General features: G+C 44.7%; 2 protein-coding genes across 2 annotated transcripts; one reads left to right on the top strand and one right to left on the bottom strand.

Annotated features, from left to right (window-relative positions):
• Window positions 1-3,585: 3,585 nt before the first annotated feature.
• fsbp (fibrinogen silencer binding protein) lies at window positions 3,586-7,478 on the bottom strand. Its single transcript, XM_079175025.1, has 4 exons — window positions 7,249-7,478; window positions 5,430-5,485; window positions 4,843-5,011; window positions 3,586-4,438 (listed from the first exon to the last, which is right to left on the bottom strand). The coding sequence occupies exons 1-4, from the start codon at window positions 7,451-7,453 to the stop codon at window positions 4,074-4,076; spliced, it is 795 nt and encodes a 264-aa protein (XP_079031151.1). The 5' UTR covers window positions 7,454-7,478; the 3' UTR covers window positions 3,586-4,073.
• Window positions 7,479-8,056: 578 nt separating this feature from the next.
• wdr6 (WD repeat domain 6) lies at window positions 8,057-14,143 on the top strand. Its single transcript, XM_079175035.1, has 6 exons — window positions 8,057-8,436; window positions 8,703-8,867; window positions 9,103-11,902; window positions 12,167-12,244; window positions 12,554-12,670; window positions 12,966-14,143. The coding sequence occupies exons 1-6, from the start codon at window positions 8,367-8,369 to the stop codon at window positions 13,987-13,989; spliced, it is 4,254 nt and encodes a 1,417-aa protein (XP_079031161.1). The 5' UTR covers window positions 8,057-8,366; the 3' UTR covers window positions 13,990-14,143.
• Window positions 14,144-23,324: the final 9,181 nt, after the last annotated feature.

The following is a 23,324-nucleotide window of genomic DNA, read 5'->3' as shown; positions in this document are numbered from 1 at the left end:
AAACACAAACTCCTCAGATTTCAAAGTCAAGTCAACTTGATCCAGACAACATCCGTCTAAAAGAAGAAGAAAAAAAGAAGAAAAGACTGTAAATAACATTTTTATACATTTTGTATCTTTTTCATTGGAGATGAAGAAGAAATCTTTTGTGACGTTTTCTGTTTTTTCCTTTTTTTTTTAAACGATTGTGTCCGTGTGAGGTTGTGAGTGAGGTTGGTGCGAGTGGAGTCTTGTTCGTGGCCGAGGGAGACATTTCCCCCCTACAAAGAAAAAAAAATCCCCAAATTTCTCCCCGAAAGCAGTTTTCCTCAGAAACTTTTCCTCACACTCATCAACTCTGTGTACAGCGACGACAGGGGTCCGGCAATGGTATCTGATGAGGTTATTAAAACATGTGGTTGAAAAGGAAAAAATATCAAAGTAGCGAGAAGTGATTGTAAATAGAGGGAGCGGTTATTATAGGAGAGGAGATATGATGGGAAGATGATTGTGAAGAGAAAGATGGGCCAACGTTAAGCTAAAGCACCACATGAAGGCTCAGAGTTGGTGGTTCCACCATTAAAGTATCAGCTCTTTCAGGAGCTTGTGCTGTTTTGTGATCCACTGTATGTGAATGTGACCTTGTCCTCTGTCCGTGTATCTTTGTGCCTGGTGCTGTCTGAACCGGACCATATCAGTCGGCTGATATTCCAGAGATCCGGCCGGTGAAGGTTAGATATCTGCTTCTCTGTATGAGGCTTAATCACGTAACAACCATTTAAAGACCCTCCAGGTGTTTTTGCTCTTTGATGCATCATGACTCGACCTGCCTCAAGATACGCCACGGGAGCATCCAGGAGACTCAAGTATAAAAGCTTCTCGTGCTGAAGTTCTGTGCAAAATCCGAGCCAAAGGGACGACTGCTTAAAAATCAGTACCATACGTCGTCGTCCTCCAGTTCTTTGTTTTCTTTTTGTGTGATGAAAATGACTTGTTGCAGGCTGTGAACACTCTAGATGTAATTCACACTTTTGTTTTAAATTGTGATTAGTATTATTTGGATTCATGATTGTGCCATGGAAACAGTTTATTAACGAGGCCCTAGAGATCGTCGCTACAACACAACCCACTGTGGTTCTCGTTACGTTTGGCTGCATCCTGAATCGGCGAGGGGAATTTTGTTTGCCACGTAGAAGGAGAGAGGATCAGAGCGAGCACGGTATGAGTCACGTCCCGGTGCGCGCTCAGATATTTATTCGGAGACCTGAATGCAGACCTGCCGTACATATCAAGCCTGGTATCTACCAGAATATATCAGCTCACGTCTGTAGCACATGAAGCCCATGCCAGATATGTTCTTTTAAATTGCTTGGCTGAACACAGTTGCTGGGGAATGACTTCAGAATATCTTCTATACATGAGACATTTCCCTAACTTGGCTGATGGGCTCCAAAACATCCAGCACGAGCTGTCATTGATGAAGCGGTTCACACTGGAACACATCAATACAGATTGCTGTAGGAAGATCAGGTCTCTTGCCAGACCCGGGCGTATAGCTTCTGCGGCACCGCACCAGTTTGCTGTGAGAGAGATGTCAGTTGTGTCAGCGCTAAAAGCCTCTAAGTGGGTTTTTAAGATGCAGCTCTTTCCATCAGCAACGTCTCCCTTCTCACAGCTGTTGAAACGAGCACTGATGTCAGGCCTCGAGTTAATAACACACAGGCATTTGTAAGCAATGGAGACAGGAAGGCAGACTCCAGCAGCCTGCAGAGGGAGTAGGGGATTGTGGCTAACTTGACCGTGGTTTTTGTAATGAAAGAAAAGGGAAGCGGTTCATAAATAACTGAAGGTAAAATGAGGTTTCTGTAATGCCAAAATGAGTTTGTCTGCATGCCCTCGAGCAGAGAGCACTGTGAGGTTCAAACAATAGTTGTAACAACACTGGAACAGCAAGACGGGAAGTGGATAAAACGGCAAGAAGGCTGAAAGAGCACAATGAGCATGAGAATAAATAATTAGGTACAAACTTTGGATCAAATTGAGTCAAACTGTGACTGTGTGCAGGATGTACAGTACCTAGAGGGAGGAGGGTGTTGAAACATGGAAATGCAGAAAGTAGGAGTAAAAACACACACACCCACCTCACAAATGCACATCTCCCTGTTGTGACTGCTGCTCCGTCATCCCCATGTCCCTCGGGAAGTGACAAGTCAACCTATTGTTACAGTAGTTTTGCCAAATAATGCCCCTGCAGGGGAACACTGCCCACTATTTCTCCTCACTCTTTTCGTTCAGCTGCTCCATTTACTCTTCACAGATCCATTCGTTATCTTCAACTGACAGTACCTTTTAACTTGTACAGACATGAGATTTATTTTATTTATCGATAATTTATTGACATTGTATTGATTATTTATATTGCCATTTTGTATGATTTTTTTTTTTGTTGGGGTCAGAATGTTCCCTTTTGTCTGTTTCTTATGATCTGAGTCTCTCACTGCAACAAATTCACAGATGAAGGACAAGAGGAGACGAGAACGTGAAGATGAAAATGTGACGCAGGATGCTTTGCTGCTCAGCATTTCATTTAGTTTCTTTATCCAATAATGGGGTTAAAATCTGGAACAATTTGACAAGACGTGAATTTCAATCCTATTTAGGTGCATTTTTGTTTTCCTCCCCTGACAGAATGTCAACATATCTAAACTAAAAGTTCAATACTGGGTGTAAATAGTGCAGATATGTCACAAATCAAACCCTTTTCTTCCCTGTTCATCGTTATAGATTCAAGGCTGAAGCTTCACAGGCACAACATCAGATCATTAACTGGTGACGTCTGAACACAGTCAGACACAGTCAGACGTCAGTGACAGTGAAACTCCAGCTGCAGGTTAATCTGGTCCGGACCAACAGGAGGAGACAAAAAGACTGAGTTGAGACTAAAGTGTGATGTGCTCTAAAAAAAAAAAGAAAAATTGGCGAAGTGACTGAAGGAAAGAAAGAGAGTGAGATATAGTCGGGGCGGAGGAAGAGGAGGGATGGGAGATTGTCTTTGTTAGCTTGTTTGTTCATTATGGGATGTCTTCCATTCCCGCCGTCGGGCATGGAAACAGCTGTTCCCCTGTTACTGCGGAAACAAGAGAAATGTTGGACATTAAAAAAAAAAAACTTATTCCTACTCGGCTGTGTTTATATTTATTCTGTGTGTGTGTGTGTGTGTGTGTGTGTGTGTGTGTGTGTGTGTGTGTGTGTGTGTGTGTGTGTGTGTGTGTGTGTGTGTGTGTGTGTGTGTGTGTGTGTGTGTGCGTGTGTGTGCGTGTGTGCGCGCTGTTTCATATTCATGAGAGGAAACATCCTGACAGGGACATGTTTTTCTGGAAGGCGACTTGTTTTGACTCTCAAAGTTTCCCGTCACATTCGGAGAAGTCGGAGAAGTTCAGCTGACACTTCAGCAGAGGCTGTAATAGCAGCGTAATAATGCACGTGGTCCACAAACTGTACTCTCTTCTTTTTCCCCCTTCTTTGATTTGTCATGTTGACATGCAAAAAGAAGCTATGCAGGTAAAATCATGATAAAAGATTGTCCATTTAGGAATTTCATTTAATTTCGACATCTGCAGAGATTAGATGTAATCTCAATACATTCTTTAAAATGAAGTACGTCCTCCCTAGAATAAGGCTTTACAGACACTGTCAACCTTAAAAACCAATGAACATCTTATTTTGAATACTGAAGACACTGATGAATGACAGATAAAACAAAACAGGTATATTGTGATTTTGAAGAGACGGTGGTGGTTGCGTTGCAGAGGGATCGTTTGGTAGTTTGACCATTTGAAATAACGTAACTGTTCTTCTAGTCTTCAAAGAGCTACCTTTGTACTGTTGAGTTGTCTGCAACCCGAGTAATGTCACTTGTGCTTTCAGCCACAACCAAACCAGAGAAGTAAACTTCCCTCTTAGTGCGAGAACAGCTGATTTAAAGCGACTTTGAATCCTCCTTTTGCACTAAAATACAAGACGATGTATAAAAATAGCATGGCGTATCGACAAGAGAATACAAGAACTGATCAAAATGCGACAATGGGAGCAGTTCATCCCGACGGTCCGTACGTTTTCGCCTCTTCGTCGCTGCTGCTGGAGGACGACGGCGGCACGTCCTCGCCCATCCTCTTTAGCTTGGCTTTGTAGTAGGACTTCTTCATCCTGAAGGCCTTCTCCTTCTGCCGCGCCGCTTTCCTCTTCTCCCTCACCAGCTCCTGCTCCCACGCCAGCACCTTCATCCTGTTCTCCCACTCCAGGATCTTCATCTGCTGCTGCTGCTCCAGAGCGTCCGCCCTCTGCTGGTGCTCCTGTCGCGACAGGTCCCCGTGGTCCTGGTGCCGAGACGAGCGGCGGGTCGCTCCCTCCGCCTCGCCGGCCGTCGGGTGCAGACGCTGGCTGATGACCTGGGAGGTGCCTGCGAAAAAAAAAAACAATACACCGCTGGTATCACATAGGGTGTTTTAAACTGCGGGGAACTTCCTCAGGGGACCAGGAACATTTTGAGGAGCACAGAATCTAAAGCGGTGTTTCCACAGGAGGAACCGGGGACTAAATCTAGTTCATCAAATGCAAGAACAGAAGAATAGCTCTTTCCTCCTCATCCTCAGTAATAGTAACCTATAACACCCTTTCAGCTAAAGGTCATCATTCAGTGCTATTTATATGGCAGTTTCTTAATTAAGAGTAACTCAGGTTAACACTGGAATATCTCACATAAACATATTCATTCAAAGGTCACCAGCATTTTCCAACAGAGAGTTCACTGAGCAACTGTCTCCAGGCAACTAATAGTGTGGCAGCTCGCAGAGCTTTATCGACCTGGGGCCGTCGAGTAGGCGGCAGGAAATGTCACATCCTGGAGCTCTGCATTGTGGGAGGTGGAGTTCGCAGTGGGGCTGTGGGGCAGAATGGACCAGTCGCTGCCCGTTATTCTGTCCAAGGTGTCCCGCTGGAGGCAGAGGGCCACTTGCTCCTTGCTGTCCTCGGTCTAAGGCAGAGAGAACAAAGTGTGCTTTTAGTCGGCGGGACCCCTTGAATTAAACAAGTCCACGGAGCCCCATTGGATACGATTTTGTCCCAGGATCCCCCATCTGATAGGAATTTAGCTTCTAGATGTTTTGTCAGAGAGAGCATATGAAACCCATGACCAAAACAGTCTGAGATTCTGTCATTGTGTTACTTATGAATGTAATATAGTGAAAATAAATGATTACCCTTTTTCCTGGGGACCCCCTGGAACCCTCTCAAGAACCCCTGGGGTTCCCCGGACCCCCACATTTTCATTTATAGCATGAATGTTATTGTAGTTACTGCTCCAGGTTTATTTGAAAGTTGTTCTTTGGTTTAAATTATGCTATGTCTCTAAAATAAATGTTAACCAAAACGACCATTTAAATAATATTTACCCGCTGCACGCTGCCGTTCGTCTGCCCAGCGGCATTGATCAGCATCACGTTGTCTGCTAATAAGAGAAAAGACAGACAGGGAGGAGCTGCAGGTAAATGTATTCCAGTAAAATAAGCAGAGAGCGCCTCCCTCTGGTGAAGGCAGGTACAACAAACATCACCTTCACACATAAAGGTATCCAAAGCACTTTACGTTGCAGCATCATGACTGCTCATGTTTTTAGTATGGATAGTAAGTAATGAAGCATGATGGGAAATGGACAGACATGAATCTATTTTGGGATATGAATCTTCACTTAATAAAAAAGTCAGTTTCAGGGTGAGTGCTGTAATGCCAATTTATAACGCGATAACATTTGAACGTTACATTCTTGGATTATTAAATCAGTTTCCAGGTCAAATTCCTTAGAAGTGTAACTGTTTAACAAACTCATGTTTTGGGGCAGCAGGAGTCTGAAGTGTCCTTAAACAGAATTATTAAATCTCTACAAAAAAAAACAACAACAAAACTAAATCAGTCCGGCCATTTTGCATTCTGATCTCACTCTAGAGTCTAGACGCTCACACTAGATGGTAAGAGACATTTTCTGTGAGAGGTCCAGAAAGAAGACCTGAACTACAGTTTGTAAAAGATGGCAAAGTCTGGATTTATTTCACAAATGAACTTTCAATAGACCAAAAATACTTTTTGGAATTAGAAACAAAAAGAAGAGCAACACATTTGCTAATTTGGGATAATGGAAAGGCAGATTTGTATTTATTTAGAAAACTATAAAAAGTGCTGGCAGACTTAAGACCCAAACTTCATAGCTAGATGCAAATGGCCGAGGTCTGAGAAAATGTATTTTGGCAATTTGGAGGACTTTAAATGCCCCAAATTGGGTGTTGAACCTTTAACAGACTGTACTGGGTTTTATTGTATACCTCAATACCTGAACAGTACAATTGGAAAGAAGATGCAAGTAAACGTTACACCAGAATTGTTGTTAATTGATACATCAACAATGATATTTAGTAGGCCTTACGATAATTTTCACTAAATAGAAATACCTTAATTACATCACAACTAGAGCTGCAAATATGAACTGATTAGTTGTCAACTATTAAATGAATAGACAACTATTTTCATAATAGGTTAATTGGTTTGAGTTAATTCAAAAATGCTGTGATCCCAGCAACTTAAATGTGTCTTTACTCCTCTATGACACTAAAGCGAATAACTAAAGGATGTCATCTTGGGATTTGGGAAACACTGATGGGCATTTTCAACATTGTATAGACTAAACAACTAATTAATTAATGGAGAAAACAATTAACAAGTTAGTCGCAGCCCCAATCACAACTACTCTAATTACTACTGTTATAAAGCAGTGCTCTGCTGCTGATGAACCTGTTGTTCTCCATGATGGAGCACTTGCTCAAGGACACTTCAGCAGGCTGCAGATGTTCAACTACAGCAGCTCCTCATCTCCCTGCAGACCAGTGTTGACTATTGTGTTTGTAAAGCTCTTAATGGTCCAGCCTAAAATGTAGGAGCACGTTTATGAAAAACATGCAAGATTATGACGGATTACAACTCCTGAAACGAATCTCTCTCTCTCAGCCTTAGACAAGTTTAAAAATAATCCATGACCCGAGGGAAACGCTGTGGTTGGTGTTTCTACACAGGACGTGCACACTGTCAAATACACACTCACAACAACAACAACAATAACAACAATACTGCATCACCACAACCCGCCATTAAACCACGTGAACAAACAGTGATCGTTAATTATCGCAAACGGTTTCCCCGTTTCCTTAATTGAAGCTCAGATACCTTCCCTCAGCTTGCGGACCGCCGCTTTGTGGCCAGCTCCCCCTGCGTGGCTGGTGAGAGCAGCCTCGCCCATCGTCTGAAGTTTGATGGATTTACAACACGCCCTGCATCGGGCGAAGTGAATGTCCTGGAGTTCCTTAACCAGCCAGTCCTTGTAAATCACCTTTGAGAGCCAGGAGTCCTGGAATTTACATTTCCCAGGCATGGCTAGCAGTGAAGTTAGCTGCACCGCTACCTTCCGGCTGGTGGAGGGCGAAGCCTCTTCCACTGTCTCCTGGTGCGTTCACGGGATACTGGGAATAGTCAACGAATATTTGCATCATTGCGGATATTAATTGAAATTACTGTACGCATTGACATAAAGATAGCCCAAATCTGTATTTATACTTCATATGACTGCATATGATATTCCGATGACTTTCTAAGATGACTGAAAGTATCACAAAGAAAGTGCAGACAAAGCACAATTGTGTCTGCTGGTGTAGTGAAGCAAAATAAATAAAAAGCAAGTATTTATTTGTGTATATCAGTGTCAATAAAAGTTAAAGAAAGGAACAAAGAAAGCTTGAATAAATAGCCTATCATTATTCTTTTTTTAAAGCTGAAAAATAAAATACCTTTGACAACATAGTTTTCCAAAGACACCTAAAGGCGGAACAACTCGACGGTGGTCGGTCACATGGGTCGCTTTATCCAATACAAATACGGCCAACCTTTTTTTCTAACCAATCAGCGTTCAGGAAGCCAGCAGTGCACCCTGATTGGTTTAGACGCGGCACGGAAGACAGCACAGGAACACATGGGAACTAGGAGCATGGACGCTAATACGGTTGTTTTAATGCAGATTTGAGGCACATTTATTTTGCGTTTGATGCCTTTTGTAAGTGAACTATGCAGCGGCATAGAGGGAGGGGGGAAAGAAAAGCTGCTTTTCTTGATTCCTACACACCAAATAACATAAGGAGTGCTCTTGCTGCTAGCTTGTTTTGCTAACTGGAAGGCTAATGGTGACTCAATGTAGACTTTTTTTCTTTAACAAGTATGCGTTGTCACTTTATATGTTTCAGACACCATTGATAATGTGTCTGCAGTGAAAGTTATTCATCATAATCATAAGTATGGAGACAGCAGCCCTTGTAGCTCCAGTCACAGCTCTGGAGTTCCTTCAGGATGCTTTTCTACTGACGGGTAAGAAGCAGTTTCTGTCAATATAGAAGCGATATTTCTAGTTATGCACAATCATGGATTTGAAATGACAAACAAAAATCACAGATTGATGATGCATTATTATATAATTTTGTACCTACTTTTAACTACAAATGCATGGGGAGAACAGGTTTAAATGTGGTCATATATTTCATAATGTATATTTTTGCTTATTTTGAAAGAGGACTGAACACTGTGAAGGATCGCACAACACGCATTAAACACAATGTCTAACCCTGTCCTGACAGGTGAGGGTCCAATCTTGACGGTGTTCAGTCTCCATCCTCGCCCTAAAGCCTGCGTCTCACTGAGTGTGCTCCAACACTACAGAATCCATGGGGTACGGCCTAGAGGTGTAGAGGCTGTCCCAGCACAGAGATCTGCTACAGGAGCACATGGGAAGAAGAGAGACGGTTAGCACACGCAGATGTTTGTTTTCACTCTTCTCTATGATAATTCCTTCTGTTGTGTTCTGGGAGATGTATCAAAACAGATCATTTGGGTGGAATCAGATGGCCGGGTAAGTCTTAATTTGGTGGTGATCTGCAGGATTGAATAACCGTCCAGTGTTGGTAAAGAGTTTGCACTCACTGACAGCCCTCTAGTTATTTTTTATACTGATGTTTTTTCTTATTTGTCAATCCCCAGAACTGAGCTCCACGTCAGAGCCCAAGTTCTACGATCTAGCGGTGTTTGGAGGCAAGGCTGTGAGGCTGGTGAGGCTCCATGTGGATCTCCGGGCTGGGGAGCATCTGCGCTTGGAGAGTCTGGGCCCCCTCATGGAGCTACAGGACTGGGCCCTGGATGTCCGTTGGCTCTCTGGAGACAACCGCTCACTGCTCTGTGTGGCTGTAAGTCACAATAGTGCTCTTCTCCTGGACATCGTCACAGGAAATGTCCTGTTTCAGCGCTCCTGTCTGGAGGGATGTCTGCTGTACTCTGCCCTCCTTCTGGTGCACGAATCCTGGGCGGATACCATCTTAGTAGGAGGGACTGTTTTCAACCAACTGGTCCTCTGGAAGCCCGGGGGAGGTGGAGACAAAACGGTTGATTCCAAAGCTCCAGTGGAGAGACGTCTGCTGGGCCACAGCGGGGTCATCTTCAGCATCTGTTACCTCCAGGAGAAAGGATGGCTGGCTTCAGCCTCCGATGACCGCAGTGTAAGGGTCTGGGGTGTTGGTGCTTTAGGGGGCCCTGAGGGGAAATGTGGAGACTTGAACCCGGATTGTTTAAGGGTCCTATACGGGCACCAGGCGAGGGTTTTCTCGGTGCGTCTCTCCGCGGCGAATGTGTTCAGCGCTGGTGAAGACGGCACCTGTTTAGTCTGGGACTGGGCTGGAGGTGGCAAGGTGATACGGACGTTAAAAGGACACCGAGCGGGGGGGGTTCGTGCACTCGCTGTCAGTGAGGGAACAGGAGATGAAGAGAGATGGGTGGCTACAGGGGGAGCAGATGGAGGGGTGAGGTTGTGGAGGGTGAAAGGGAGTGAGGAAGGGGAGGAGAAAAAAATGGAGGACGCAGTGACAGAGAAGCTAACTGACCTGAAGTTTCCCGGCCACGGCTTGCCGAAAGCTGTTTGTATGGCGGGGGAAGAGGATAAAAATGCAAGTTGGAGTCAGAGTAAGTTTGTTGTCTGCACTGACCAGGGAGCAGTTTACCAGTACAGCGACGGGCAGTGGGAGATGGTGTGGCAAGGGACTCCTGAGTTTCAATCCTATTGTGTGATGGAAACAGTAACTGTCCGTGTGAAGGACTCAACAGCAAAAGTCAATTTGTGTGCTGTGGGAAACCTCAGCGGATCCATACAGGTCTTCCCCGTCTCTCATCCTCAGCGTGGGTTTGTTCTCACAGGTGGATCAGGGAAGATCCACAGTCTCATTTGGCAAGAGGCAAAAGATGGTATTTATTTGCTAGCATCAGGCTCTGAAGGACTGGTGTATCGCTGGTTTATAGAGGTAGAATCGGATGAAAACTCCTCCTTGGCTCTCAGTGTAAATCCCCTTCCTTCTTTCCTTCTTCCCCCCTGCGCCAAACGCTGGCTGACAGCCGCAGTGCGCCTCCACTCCACGACACGGGGGTTGCTGTGGGCGTGTGGGGACAGGAGAGGCTCCCTGCTTCTGTTTCAGGAGGGAGGAACGCAGGAGCCAACGATGGGAGATGACAAAAGGATGGATGAAGGCTGGCTGACAGGCAGGAAACAAACGGGTGACGAAGGAGGGGTTGAGGAGAGAGACAGAAAAGAAGTGGGTGACCTAGTGCTGCACCCGTTGAGCTGCCTGTTCGGGGTGCACGGAAAACAGGGTGTAACCTCAGTGTGTGAGTACCAGGGACTGCTCTACAGCACTGGCAGGGACGGCTGCGTGAGGGTCTTCAGAGTGCATCTAGTGGCACCAGAAAAGCTTGAAGGAAAGGGTGCAGAGAACAAAGGGGGGCTTCAGCTCGAGGTTCTCCGAGTCCAGCGGGCCTGCAAGGGTATGGAGTGGCTGGAGAGGGTTTTGATCCTTAAATCTGACATTCCAGCAGAGGAGGAGGAGGAGGAGGAGGAGGAGGAAAAGGAGGGCGAGGAATGTGAGAACCACTACACGACAAAGACACAGAATGTGACAGGAAAGCTGGAGGTTACAGAGGAGAGAGAAGAGAAGGGGAGCTTTAGAGGAGGAGAGGAAAAGACAGAGAACAAGGGAAGGGAAGCCAGGTTCGCCATTATCGGCTTCCATGCTGTCCACTTTGTGGTTTGGGACCCGGTGAGGCAGGAGAGGCTGCTAGCGGTGCCCTGCGGCGGGGGGCATCGCTCTTGGCGTCTCTGGCCGTCCCACGGAGGAGTTTGGCCCGGATATGGAGCCCTGGTCTTCATCAAGCAGGGGGCCGTCATGACTTCGCAACCCCCCGGAGAGGCCTTGAGCTGGGCCGGGAAGGTAGGAAGGACTGGAGGATGGGGCCTGAGAGAGGGCGTCCACGGGAGGGGGATCGGGTGTGTGTGCAGGCTGGGGACGATAAGGGGAATTGGGAATAAGATGCGAACAAACAGTACCGGAGATTGGACGAAAACTGAGGGAAGAGATGACGTAAAGGAGGTGGAGAGAGAGGAAGAGCATTGGGAGATAGTGGCGACGGGAGGAGAGGACACTAGCTTAACCGTCCTGGCGGTACGTCCCGACTCTGGCCGCATCAAAGTTCTCTCGGTCATTACTGACCACATCTCCAGCGTTCGGACGGTGACGGCTGTGACGCGTCCAGAGGCAGGGAGGGAGAAGCAGACTCTCTCCGCCCTGCTCGTGTCGGCCGGCGGGCGAGCTCAGATGCAGTGTTACCGGCTGCTGGTCGGCTGGGACAGGCAGAGACTGGTTCCCTCCTGCCAGGTGATCCAGGTGGCCAGTCACCGATTGGACGAACAGTGGGAGAGGAGGAGGAACCGGCACAAGACGGTGAAAATGGATCCAGAAACAAGGCAAGTTAATGGTTGTTTTCTGCACACATGGGAAGGGAATTTCAGCCGTAAAGAGAAACATTTTTTTCCAGGCACTTTGAGGTGCTTTCTTATTTTATTTTTTGTCACCTTCCTGTCTTTTTGTCTTCACTCCCTTCTTCATCAAGAAAAGTTTACATTCTGAAGTTTTGAAGTCTGTATATTAACAATCAGCAACTGTACATACTGTCGTCCTTGAAAGCTACTTCTGATCTGTTCTTACCAGTTGTGTCTGTGTGTTTCCAGGTACATGGCTGTCGTGGCGCTGGATGAGAAGACAGACGGTTGTCTTCTGGCTCTGGCCGGCAGCGATGGAGCTCTCAGGTTGGTGTTCATCACAGAATAATTCCAAGGAGCTGGAGAAAAACAAGTTACTCTCAAATATGTATTTTCCTCAGTAAAGTGGTAGTAACTGAATGTAAGAGAAAATGTGTTGAAATGTGGCCAAAGACATTTACCTTCTGTCATGTGTTCTGTCGCCTCCCTATAGCAGAAGTTTGCTCAACCTTAAAAGCTCTCGTTATGTCACTTAATTTGATTTTAAAATCACCTATTTGTCTGATAATGCTGCCCTCTCTCTCTCTCTTTCTCTCCTTTTTCCTTTCTTCTCGTCTCTATTACTGTCTTTTCCAGGTTGTTCTCAGTCAGTGAAGTCAAACATCAAATTGATTTGTTGTGGGAGACGTTTTACCACCAGCGCTGTGTTCTCAGTGTCGCCGCCTGCAGTCTGGAGGATAGAAAAGGCAACAGGTGAGTTGATGTTTGCTGATGTTCTTTTTCATTTTCTGAAAGTTGGCACCTTCTTAACATTCATTGGTAGTCTGGCTTCCTAGAAACCCGTCAGGACCTTTGATTGTTTTTTTATTATATATATATTTATCACGCAATTTAAGAAAAGAGTAGTGACTGACAGATTTACTATAGGAATACAATATTCAGAGCTCAGTGAATTTAAGTTCACTTTGACTTTTTGATGACTTTTGACGTTTTGTTGTGGGATGATATGAAGAAAGCCGTCTCTCATGTATCTTTGTGTCTGTCTCAGGTATAAGCTGCTGTTCAGCGCTGCAACAGATGGCAAAATTGCAGTGTGGGATTTAACTGACGCTTCGAGCCATAGTCCAACTCCACCAATCCCCTGCCTCGATATTCACGCCCACCAGAGCGGCGTCAACTCATTGGCTGTTTGGGCGGAGGAACTTGGCCATCAAGAGGGCGGTTGCCTGGTAACTGTTGCTAGCGGAGGGGATGATGGGCAGCTGACAGTGTCCGTGATCAGGGTGCAGTACCCGGAGGACGGAAAGATTGGGGGCAGCAGAGGGATTTCTCTGATTTCTGAGCCCCGGATCTCTCCACAAACCCAGTTCCAATCCTCAAACCAGCTCCATCTTCACCTCCACTCCCAGTCCCGCATCCCGCTGGCTCACGCTGCCCCTCTGACCGCCCTGAAGCTCCTGAGCCCGGACCTTGTGGTGTCCACCTCTTCAGATCAGAGGGTTTGCCTGTGGAGGGTCGGCAGTACCGACATCCGCCACATTGGGGCACTGTGCTGCCATGTTGCCGATGCTGCAGGACTCGCAGTGTGGGAGGGGAAGATGACGGAGGAGGAGGATAAAAATAAGAAAACAAGGTTTGAGCCTGAGCAGGAGATTGAAATTTGGAGAGGGAGTCAGACAGGATTAAAAGCGACGTGTCAGACAGCGGCACAGTTCAATAAGGACAAGAAAACACACAACGAGGCCGAAGACGGAGAACCTGTTGAAGCCGTGGGCGAGACAGGTGACCCAGTTTGTCAAACCAGTAATGAGAAGGGAGGTGAGACAGCTGGTGAATGTAGGCATCAAACAGAGGGTGACAGCGTGGCTGAGACAGAGGGTGAGGTAAACACTGGGACGGGTTTCAAGGCTTCCCGTGAGAGCCAGGAAGAGAGAGAAAAGACGGGATGGGTGCTGGTCTGCGGTCAGGGCTTCCAGCTACTACGAGTCCGCAATACAGAGACGGATGCAGAGATGTGGACCACAAGGGGAGAAAGGGAGACGGCGACTCACAGAGTTAAAGTGACGTCATGAGAAAAGTCAACATAAGTGGAATCATAAGAAAGATGGGGTCCAAACAATGATTTTCTGAAAGGACATATTTTAATCAATGGTTTATAAAGTACCTGTAAAATCCCTTGATTGCAGGTACATGAATTGATATCAAATGGATTTTACTTTCATTTTAAATAAAGACTATTTATTCTCAAGCTTTCTCATTATTTACTGGATACATTGTAATTATTTAAGGCATGTGTTACTTATGAGCTTGATGAAGATTTAATACAAATAAAAATGAATTATATTCCTGATACAGACAATATTTTCAGCAGGAATATCACCAGCAAACCTGTAAAGAGAAATAAACCGGTGACTGATGAAAGTTTGTCTAAACTTCTTTGACAACTGCAGCCTGTCATTAATTAGTCTGGAATCCGGCTGCATTTCTGCTTGTAACAAAGCCCCAAAAGCATTTGGTGCTCATCAAGTAAAACGTCTCCATCGCTATTTCAGGAGAACATTAAAACCGTCTCTGATGTGTTTTTCGGCCATCTGTGGCCTCCTTCAGGGGCTAACGCTACCAAGATGGCTGAAATGACGAGTTATTTTTATTACAGCATGTTGCGCATCTCAACCAGCCAGGAAATAAAGCTGCGTGCTCGAGGAGAGCCTTGGGACTCCACTTTAGATCAGAACCAAAAGAATGCCTTTACCGAATGTCTCCAAAATCTGAAAAGAGGGAGATAAAATGTCCCCCTTTTGTCTGGTCCTCACTTCTTCAAAGGCTTTCTCAGAGTTTAGACTTAATATTCTGTTAAGAGTTACAACTAAGTTTAGAGTATTAGGCTTAAAGTTGGTGTTAGGTGTGTAGGTAATAATGCATCAGTCAGTGTATCTGCTTTTCTAGTCACGCTCTGCATTAATTGTAAAGAGCATAACTATAGACAACTGTGTGTGTGTGTGATGTGCATGCACACTTTGGTGTTTCCATGCATGTGCATGTGTTCTGATATGCTAATTTAGCACCGTTGAAGCAGAGACGTGTTGTGATATGAATTGCTAATACTGCTTAAGTGGCAGGGTGACATGGGACTGTGCACAGTTTTTTTTTCTTTTGCACACATATTTTTGGTGTGCGTGTGTCTGCCTGCTATGCTAATGTAGCCGTGTCAGATGACGTGTGAGACGACGAGCGGCGTGTTACCTTGTGCCACCACGTTAAATGTCATACAGAGTGTGTTGATTCACAATCACCTGCCTGGAATTTCAATGCAAAAATCAGATGAAGTGTGCACCTTTGTCCCTTTTGTGTGTGTGTGTGTTGGTCTGAAATGCTGGTGTTACTGAAGACGTCTGCTAAATGAGATGTGTGTATGCCGGCCTGGAAACCCGTTTGTCAATCTGTGTGTGTGTGTGTCGGTGTGTGGAGGGCTAGGTGGGGGTCAGAGCCCATGAAGGGGCCGACTGCAGGTAGCCATGAATATTTTAATATTTTAGTCTCGTCTCACGTTGCCTTTTGTCCAGCACCCATCTCACCACCTGCCACTCACAATGGAGAGAAAGAGAGCAAAGGAAATGCTAATGTCATCCTGAAAATGAACAGCGAAGGAGGAAAAAAAGAAAAAGGGGGATAGGGGATGCAAGGCAAGAGCCGAAGTGTGTAACCACCACGATCACTTACAGGTGGGAGGAAGGCCGAGAGGAAAAAGGTGGAGGGAGAGTGACAGCACCGGTGCTGACACGGTAAAGGTGAGGGCAGCGAGGGGGGAGAAATGGAGAGGGCACCTGATGCACTGAGCCTTATTGCCGATGTTAGGTGGGTCACGGAAGAGAAAGCAGGGGGAAGACAGACGAGGCAGAAAAGTGAAGTAGAGGACTGATTGATGAGGGGAGTGTAAGATGAGACACAGGGAGGAAGACGCTCTCCATGAAACAGGATGTGTTCTCTGGGATGCATTTGATGTTTTAAGGGGAGACTGTGTTTTTAATTAAGTCATCTTCAGCCTTCAAACAACATGCGCAGAGAGAGGAGGTGAGTTATGGAAGCCAGCTTGAGAAGAAGTCATCAGCGGCCATGCCGATGAAGGGCCGGGCGGGAGACTGTCCCTCGGCGACCCTTGTGCGTGCGAGTGTGTATCTGTGAGGCACGCTCTGCTTGACCCAGGAGGAGGAGGAATAAGTGTTGGTCCGTCAAAGTGCAGAAGGGCCGACAGTTTACAACCATCAAAGAGGTATAGACACACACTCTCTCACAGCTCTCCATCACTACTCCTGACGATGTGCCATTCGCTGTGTTTATTTGACTCGTGCAAATGTTAGCTTCTTATGAACTCAGTGTCAAGAAGATTTTTCTTATCTTTCTCTCTTTATCAGCACATTTGGTGCAAGGACAGAGCGCTTACCATTCCTTATTCCTTATTCCTCATTTCAAACTGTCACTCATACTCACAGAAGAGCTAAATGTAGCATTTGACACAAACTGACTGACTTTGATCAATATTTCTGAGATTTAAGTGCATTTACATGCTTTAATATTTGCTTTCTGGGTGCCTCTGCACATATTATTCACATAGAGAGCTGTGTCCTTACAGTTTTACACACATCCAACATTAATTGTGACCTCTGCCAAGTGGTTATGTTTTCAGTCCTACATCTTATCAGGATATCTCTTATTACAGTTATATATTCTGTGGGTAGTTCAAGGAACATGTGATTAGGGGTGAGGTGTTTTGAAAAATAATTTCTTAATTTTTCGAGTAGAGAATAAAGAAACAAGACTAAGAGTCTACAGCCGTGTTAGCGGCCCTGTGAGGCTGCACTTATAGGCTTTCGTCAGCATGCGAGCACACTCAGTGACAATCTGTAGGTTTTGTTTGTGTCAAGCTATGTAGTGGATGTTGACATATAGAGTGGTGACGGTATGATGTATTCCGCAGGCCAACCCGGAAGTTAGCATCGCACTGGTTCCCTCGACAAAAAGACAATTTTTCCGGTGAAATTTGGATTATTGCAGAAACTCAGCTCTGTGGCAAACAAACTTGAACGGTACTTACCATCATTACCTTAGAGCCATGCTGATATTGTCATCCAGAATGAATGCATATTTGTTTTGCAGTGTGTATGAACTGTTCTGATGATGAAAGACTGTAAACTGTAAACATGTGAAACACTTATTTCTGCCCAGGCTCCCGGATTGGTGATGTCACGTGACCGGCTGCCTCTCATTGGCTCATCTGGAAGTAAAACAAAAGGTGATCCAGTCAAGAAGCACTAAACTCTCCATTTAGGTTATTATGCAGAAGTATATTTTGGAGCTCCGTATTATTCTATAATGATAATATCTTACCAGATGTTTTTGTTAATTTAATTGTAATTGTTCAGGTCATATCTCAAAGTGCAAAGGTTTTTTTTTTTTATACTATCAGGTGTCAATCTAAATAATGCTACAATTGAGGCGTTAATGTGACATAAATTAAGTTACTTTTGAATCCATTTACTTTTCAAATATATATAATTATCTTAATTTATTTTTCTAAATAATGTCTGTGTAATATGGTAATATGTAACCATAATGGAGCTTCAGGCAAACCTCTTTAATAGCTTATTATTACAGTAGTTTATGTTTGTCTTATTTGCTGTTGCTGGCCTTTGATATCACTTAGCACCTTTTTTACAGAAGGGGATTTTCTGTGCAACAGTTTACTTGAATTACTTGAAAAGCTCCAGGCCAGTATATTACTTTCTGGTCGAGCAATCTGTTTATTTGACAGAAATAAACATTCATATTTCATCATACTTTCCAAAACTGATGCTGCTGTTTTCTGTAAAATATGATGTAAACATAAACCTAATTATAAGGTAAGTTGGGGGGGGACACTGAAGGGAATAGGTAGAGGGCCAGGAGCAGATGTGTGTACGATGTATAGCGGGTAAAGAATGCATCCAGATCACTATGACCTACAGCAGGAATCAAAGGAAGACGGCTGGCCAGGCAACTGGTAATGAATCAATCCAGGAGGCTAGAGGCAGGGAGGAACTCTAGTTCTACTCTAGTTCTACTAGAGAGAACTCTAGTTCTCTAGCCCCGAAGAACCCACGGTGACCCACAGTTGTCACGGACATTAATTATCCTGGAAAGTTCCTTATACAGCTTTATCCTTGATGTCTCTAAGTGACAGGTACTGAACATCCTGGTGAGGTCATGTGACAGTGAGTTCATTTGTGTACCCATGACATCACTTCCAAAACGGCACATTTGACAGAACTAGCTAATTTCAAGTCCTACATTACATCCTAGCTGTTCTAACCATGTTTCTCAAACACATTTATGTATATAAAGTTATGAAAATGTTATATCAGGCATCTTTTAACCTTATAATTGTCTCAGAAAAACCAATGTGACGTATTTGTCACAAAAAGAAAAATAGGTATGAGCTGCTGATTTAGCTGATTCAATTAGTTTTAATTAAAATATGTTCTGTTGTTGAATTCAAAACACATGTAAACAACGATCCTATTTAAGTATTTTCATTACATTTTGTTGCATTACGATAACAATGAACGATACAGTGTTCAGGATGCACTGAAGATCATCGAAGGAGACAAAACAAATCTGAAAAATATATTTTGGTTAAACCTAACCACAAAGTTATAATTTTGATATGTGTTATGGAAATGAAAAAATAAAACTTTTTTAACCCACTTTAGTTAATCTCCCCCTTCTCTCTACAGCCAAGCCATCGCTCTCGTCCCCTGCTCTCCAGCGCCCCCATCAGGTTAATCAACGAAAACGCAGCCAGCAGCAGTCGTCCTCATCCGCCGCCTCGTCCACGGCTCACCCTCATCCGGGGCCTTCCTCCATCCTCGTCTCGGACACCACCATGACACCGTGGGGAGGCTTGGCCCTCTGCGAGTCCTCCTTTGCCTCAATCCCCCCGACTCCCCCTCCACGAGCCCCTCCACGAGCCCCGCCACCCCCACCCCCACCTTCACCCCCTCCTGCTCCTCAGCCCACGCCGGTCACTCCTTATCGTGGGAGACAGAACGAAGACGAGGAGGTTTCAACTTCAAGTTTGAGCTCTGAGGCTCCATCTCCACCTGGTGCAGTCCCTCAGGACACCTCAGGTATGTCTGGAACAATTAGTGTGTTCAGGTCCACATGAAGATACTCCAAACTATCAAAACAATGTAATTTATTGGATCTGAAATAGCACGAAAGGCACGTTAAGGTAACCGTTCGAGCGAGCTAACGCTCATAACCTAGCTAACTATTCGCTATAGCTAACTCATTTTAGCTAGGTAACATTGGATATAAATTGTTTAGTTTTCATTATTAATGCTAAATTGCTAAACTGCTCTGTCAGCTGACAAACCCAGTATTATTACGTGCTAATATACACAGTAACTTTTAAATGGACTTTCCCTGACAAACATTAGCTACGGTAACATTAGCACAAGCTAATCTAGCTGGATTTGTTCCACTGAAGACATTGGGCATGTAACAGTAGTGAAGGCACAGGTGTTAATAATGAAATTAATGGTGGCTGAACTCCATTTAGCTGCTTCAGTGTCAGTGTCCTGTTACACTGCCGTGACTTACCAGGACACTTTCATAGAAATAAGCCACAGTTAATGTTGTCATTAACAACTGTGCTGCGTTGACATGACAAAATAGGCTCGATGGAGATGAGCCATGCCTGCACTGGACAGATTACAAACGCCTCACAATGCATGTCAATTAGATTTGTGTCCGACTTGATCCGGTCTTCCGGCGATCTTCCGCATCCATGTGTCCATAGAGCAAGCGCACTTGCCTTTATTTTAACCCCCCCTCCCAGCCCTCGGCCCAGTCTCTCTATGAACAGAGGAAAATAAATCTGCTTTGGTCCATTAGTGCATTTTTTTAGGACTTAATGATTTAGACAAGGGCTATTCAAGTGTTTTTATATTGGGAAGTTGATCTGCCTCAAAAATAGAATCCGTTGTAAACAGACGTCTCTTTCCCAGCGTAAGTCTATATGAAAAGTATTTTTGGGCCCCATTGCATCATGCGACGGGCCCACCGTTTGACCACTTTGTAAAACTTTCTTCAAAGCCTGGCGTCCTTCCCGGGGGCTTGATCCTGACTTGCTCTTGCGTCATGCACACATGAGATAGAGGCTGCTGCAGTTTTTTTTAGAGCCAAAGGGCCACAGTTGCTCTCCACCGACTGCAAGACTCAGGACATGATTGGAAACACCTGGCTGTCCCCTGATCAAAGAGCACAAACACCTCGCAGAAAAGGCTTGTTGATAATAATTCTGAAGGTTATTTATGTAGCACTTATCAAATGGAGAGCAATTACAAAGTACTTTACAAGGCAGACATAAAGAGAATAAAGGATCCAATACAAAAACCATATGTACTCACATTTCCACACACACACACACACACACACACACACAGACACACAGACACAGACACAGACAGACACACATCTAATCAGCCAAATGATAAACAGTAAGCCTGTAGAGCAGTGGTCGCCAAACTACGGCCCGCGGACCGGATGCGGCCCGCCTCCACATTTGGTCCGGCCCCCTGAACAATACCAGAGACGCATTAGGATTTTTTTTCAGTCTGCACAATTAATCGAATTTTAATCTCGATCACGATTTTGGCTGCCACGATTAAATGAGCATGATCGTCTGCGATATTAAAATACGTGCTCTGCTACATATCAAATCAAACGCTTCCTGAATCAGCCAACCACCAGGGGGCGAACGAGATGAGAGCTGTCATGCGCGCACCCTGTAGAAGTAGAAGAGTAGAAGAAGTAGAAGAGCCGAGAGACGGGAGCTTGAAGGACGAGTACTTGTGCTTAATTTATTTACACGCCGGCATGTCATGTCTGTCACTACATGGTCGCGCGTTTTCAATTCCCCTGCTCTCTTTATCGCGCACGGCGGTGTTCCGCCCCGATCCGCGCGCACGATGCAACAGTCGCTCACCTGCGAGTAGCACCCCACCCCCCCCATAATCGGGCCCTAGGTCAAACGATATGTTCAGTGATGTGGCCCTCACAGGAAAAAGTTTGGGGACCCCTGCTGTAGAGGATTATGGGTCCTGTCCTTCTTCATAGTTTTCTATTCGTCCATGTCGGTCCCTCTCTGTCTCTGCAGGTGGAGGGGGGAGAGGGTTGCGGGCGAGGCGGAGGTTGATGCCCCAGCATGCCCAGCGCCGAGAGCCCCGTCCCCCCCGTCTCCCGCCACTGCGTCCCGTCACCAACCTGAGTTTCTCTCGGAGCTTCACCTTTTCCTTCTTCGAGCTGCCGCTGCACCAGTCGCCTCGCTGCCGGGCCGAGCGCGTCCGAAACCTCCTGCTGCTCCTGAGACAGATACACTACTGAAGAGTCTGTTTTATTGGTGCTGCATTTGAAACCATTGTCAGATCTGATGCAGCGAGATAGATATACGCTGGTATGTGTAAACACACATTACGGTCCCACTGATGTCTGTTGTGTAGCAACTATTGCGTTTTCCTTTAATCACATGACCACAGCAAACATTTCAATGTCTGCTCTACTCTCATTCAAGGTACAAGGTTCACGTATTGTCCTTGTACGACAGGGTTGCGCAACATAATAAAATGCACAAAAAAAAACCTACATTACATGGTGGAGGGTGAAGGAGGAATTAAGGAGTCTCTCAGCCTGAGGAAAGAAGCTGCTCTGTAATCTTGAGGTACAGAAACTGTCAGCAGCATGGTGAACAGGCTGTGGCTGGGGTTAGGGTATTAGTATCCTTTGGATCTTATCTATTCCCACGTCGCTGACAGCTGGAGGGAGAAGAGACATTTCCGGTAAAGAGTGACGTGACTTAGAAGCAAGCTTTAGGTGGAGTGAAGAATCCCTGAAGCTGCATCAGAACTCCGGCAAACATCGTGAGCGGGTTTGATTGTTTTTTCTTTCCTCATGACTCTTGTGATGGTTTGATTGGAGCTGCTCGATACCTGGAGATTCATATTATTGGATCCTCTTACGAAGTTGTCCTGGCTTCGCAATTTCGAAATGTTACCCCTCTTTGCTCTCCCCACTTCAAAAATAGTATGAGAACACAGTCTCATGAATACCCCTCTGTTCTCCCAGCCTTGACTCTCTCCTCTCTTCAATTCACCCGCCAGACTCTTCTAATGAGACTGAGTTCCCTCACACACAAACCAGGAACTACATCTGTAACTCCTTTTTGGGACACCGGTTTTATAACTCAGGAGGAGTAACGGGACGTTGCAATTCTTTGTTTTGATGAATGTTTTTCTTTTGAAAATGTGAATGAACTTAAGTTTGTATGGAAGTGATTTTGACAAAGAAGAATTTTGATAAAAGTTAGATTGATTTCTTTTGTGCTGTATGTTGTTTGAAAAGTGAAGAAAATGAAATAAGGTCTGCTCAACACTACGTGTGACCTGGTTAAGTTATTCCTTAGAATTGTCTTTACAATCGTAGTTCATGTTAGCGTGGGCTACACAGACGAAGTCGGCCTAAAATGCACCCGTAGTTATTAATACGGTCTTAATTCTATCTATTGTGTCTTAATTATATCTGGCAATTATAACAACGATAGTACCTTCAGGCCTTACATTAGGCAACGATATAGCCTGAAATTTTATCCCTTTTCTTTGTGTAAGTTTGAGAGTCTTGATATATCCTTTAAATTCATATAACTATCCAATCAATGGGAGGTCACTTTTGTTATTTTACATGTATGTATGTAAAATGTACCATATGTAATCAATAACTTTAACCGATTTTGATATTATGAGTATTACACAATAAATCATCTTTAATTTGAGTATTCAATGGTAAAATAAATGTGTTATATGTTCTGGTTAATCATTGCAAAAATTACATTTGTATTTGTAAGCTTGTAATTCAATACTGTGGGCAGATGTTAAACTTCTCTCTCTTGGAGTTTCTGTTCATAAAGTTTCTTTTGAAGGCTTTATTTATTTTTAATGACCTGAGGATCTGCAGCCTTTTCTCTTTGTACAATTTGTTTCTTTAAAGTTTGCTGTTCCAATTTCTTATTGTGGTGAAATTAAGTTTTCTCTCTCTCTTTTCATTCCATTTGGCTTTATTATTTTATTTGTATACATCTGCCGGTTATTCTTCATTTCCCCCATGTCTTCTTTTCAAATATTACATTTTCACAGTTTCATAAATTAGCAATTGTGCAAAATACATTAAAGTAGATTAAAACAGAGAACATCTCTTTCATTTGGTCTCTTTCTCTCTCGCTCGCTCTTTCACACACACACACACACACACACAGTCAGACCATGAGTCTCTGAAAGCTGAGCTGTGATAATAGAGGCATTCAGACATACTGAATGGG

The sequence above is a fragment of the Pholis gunnellus genome (assembly GCF_910591455.1).
Source record: "Pholis gunnellus genome assembly, chromosome: 2".
In the NCBI taxonomy this organism is placed as follows: Eukaryota; Metazoa; Chordata; class Actinopteri; order Perciformes; family Pholidae; genus Pholis; species Pholis gunnellus.
This window is presented reverse-complemented; position numbering and strand designations above follow the sequence as displayed.